The sequence below is a fragment of the Helianthus annuus genome, chromosome 3 (genome assembly GCF_002127325.2).
Source record: "Helianthus annuus cultivar XRQ/B chromosome 3, HanXRQr2.0-SUNRISE, whole genome shotgun sequence".
Taxonomy (NCBI): Eukaryota; Viridiplantae; Streptophyta; class Magnoliopsida; order Asterales; family Asteraceae; genus Helianthus; species Helianthus annuus.
This window is the reverse complement of record NC_035435.2, coordinates 4,579,273-4,582,208: the sequence shown is the minus strand read 5'-3', so window position 1 is coordinate 4,582,208 and position 2,936 is coordinate 4,579,273. Positions and strand designations below refer to the sequence as shown.

The following is a 2,936-nucleotide window of genomic DNA, read 5'->3' as shown; positions in this document are numbered from 1 at the left end:
ACAGGGTAGAATTAGGTTTATAATGTTTCCTTCATTACAGTCCAAATCAAGAACACACCTCATATACAATCTAGTTCTGACGCTCTGAAAATCATTCCAAAATATGTTGAACAACAGATCCAATATCAAGAAAACCATAAAGCCAAGCAAACACTAAAATTGGCATAAAATTCCTACCTTTTGTTGCACATTTTTCCTTGTTTGTTGATCAAATAGAAAAACACCATGGGAGGCTGCCGGAGGGTGGTCGGCTCCCTCTTTCCCTCTGATTCTCTTTGTAGCGACCTCTGTATCCAGATTCCAGAATCGAAACGAAAGGGTGATCGTTTATATTTTTTATGAGAGAGGGGGTTAATGGGCTGACGCGTGGGTTGGCCCAAAATAAGCCAATAACATGACAAAAAAATGGTACAATATCTTAAGCAGTAAGTACAACATCAATTGCAACAAAATGTTGCAAATTAGACTATTATACAAAATGTTGCAAATTAGACTATTATATAATTATCTCCGAGTTCCAAGAAAAGGAAAGTTATTTAAATATAAAATATTATCTTTCACTAATCAGCCTCATAATCTCTTCTGAAGGACTTCATATGAGACTAATGGATGTCGTCACCGCATACTTATACGAGACACTTGAAAATGACATCTACATGAAAATTCCTAAAGGATTAAAATTGCCTGAAGCATTAAAATCAACACCTCGAAATATGTGTTCTATAAAGCTCCAGAGATCTTTATATGGTCTCAAACAATCATGTCGTATGTTGTATAATCGACTTAGTGAATATCTCGAAAAGGAAGGATACAAGTCTGATGTAATCAGTCCATGTGTCTTTATAAAACGATCACTCTCAAATTTCACTATAATAGCAGTCTATGTTGACGATATCAACATCATCGGATCTCCTGAAGAGATAGAGAAAGTTGCTCAGTTGTTAAAGAAGGAATTTGAGATGAAAGATCTTGGTATGACAAAAGTATGCATCAGACTACAATTTGAGTATCTGTGCAATGGCACATTTGTCCATCAATCAAACTACATCCAGAAGATGCTAGTACAATTAAATATGGATAAAGCACATCCGTTTAGCGTACCTATGGTTGTCCGACCGCTAGATCCACACAAGGATCCTTATCGCCCTCAAGAAGAAGGCGAAGAAGTACTTGGTCCAGAAGTACCGTACTTAAGCGCGATCGGTGCCCTTATGTATCTCGCAAATAACACAAGACCTGACATTGCATTTGCAGTACATGTACTAGCGAGATACATTTCGAATCCAACACGTAGACAATGGAATGGCGTAAAACATATATTCTGGTATATTTGCGGGACACAAGACTTAGGTCTTTTCTATCAGAAAAAGTCTCAGCTTGTTGGGTATGCTGATACCGGATATCTATCAGATCCTCACAAAACAAAATCTCAGACAGGTTATGTATTCACATACGGCGGCACAACAATTTCTTGGAAGTTAACTAAGCAAACACTTACAGCAACATCATCAAATCATGCCGAATTGATAGCACTATATGATGTTGGTCGAGAATGCGTGTGGTTGAGATCAATGATTAATCACATACAAGAAGCATGCGGATTAGAACAGATAAAGAAGGAGCCGACAATTATTTATGAAGACAATGCTGCTTGCATAGCTCAAATCAGAGAAGGTTATATCAAGGGTGATCGAACAAAGCACATCTCACCAAAAAATTTCTCACCATATGACTTGCAAAAAGAAGGGAAAATTGATGTTCGCCAGATTAAGTCAAGTGAAAATCTAGCTGACCTATTCACGAAATCTTTACCTAGAAGCAGTTTCGAGCAGCTATCACACAAGATCGGTCTTCGTAGATTGAAAGACGTTTGTTGAATTCAGGAGGAAAATTATACACGCTATACTCTTTTTCCCTTAACTAAGTTTTGTTCCACTGAGTTTTCTTAGTAAGGTTTTTAATGAGTTAGCATAGCTGATCCAGTAGTATCACCTATTTAACATCATCCTGAAGTATGTTGTTAAACTGCGTATAATTCTAAATGTTTGAGGGAGAGTGTTATAAGCCAAACATTTTAGGCCCAACCTATTACTTATGGGCTTTAGGGTTTATAGTTATGTTTATCTATATATGTTGTATTGTTGAATAGAATGAAGAATAGAATTCAATTTATCTCTACTTTCCCTATCGATTTACTTTATTATAAAGGATAGAATAGATATAGATATATATAGATTTAAGTTTAATTAGTTGATCCGATTAAATCGCACCTTACAACAAATTCGCACCGTACAACAAGTTAAACGACGTTTGAGTCAAACTTGGTACGGTTTTAAAACCCGGTTTTTAAAACATTGATTTAAACACGATTCATCTTATAAACATGATTAATCAATCGGTTGGCCCGATTCAAGTATCTAACTATTCATTTTAGAAGTAAAGTTAACTTTCTTTGTAAACATTGCACCAAATTAATTTATTTTGTATCAATCATCTATAGAAGTAAAATTAACTTTCTTTGTAATTGCACCAAATTAATTTATTTTGTATCAATCATCTAAACTAAAAATTTTACGAAAACTATACCATAACGGAGGGTCGAAAACGTATATACCTTAAAAAAAAATTCTATACGAAAACGGCATACCATACGCTACTTAGTGAAAAGCTAGGGTCGAAAACCCCCCCCCCCCCTCCCTATCCTGCGCCCCCCGTCTAAAATCAACTTTAAATCAAATACATATCACGCTGCATGTTTTAAAACCCAGTATAGTCATACTTGATAACCCCATTCAGCTCGTCTTCATATTAATTAAACAAACAAAAGGATTCACTTCAAAACGGTTACAATCATGAAAAATTATGATAACACCACCATAATCTAAAGTTAAATTTATTATCCATACTATTCACATCAGATCAGATCCGATCACAAC

At 35.4% G+C, this 2,936-nt stretch overlaps 1 protein-coding gene across 1 annotated transcript; it reads left to right on the top strand.

Moving 5' to 3' along the window:
* The first annotated feature begins 1,571 nt into the window (after nt 1-1,571).
* LOC110931129 lies at nt 1,572-1,877 on the top strand. The gene has a single exon (XM_022174536.1). It carries the CDS (start codon nt 1,572-1,574, stop codon nt 1,875-1,877), a length of 306 nt encoding a protein of 101 aa, XP_022030228.1.
* The last annotated feature ends 1,059 nt before the right edge of the window (nt 1,878-2,936 follow it).

Excerpts from the sequence above, each read along its gene's own strand:
- LOC110931129 (XM_022174536.1), top strand. The coding sequence starts at position 1,572 with ATGATTAATCACATACAAGAAGCATGCGGATTAGAACAGATAAAGAAG.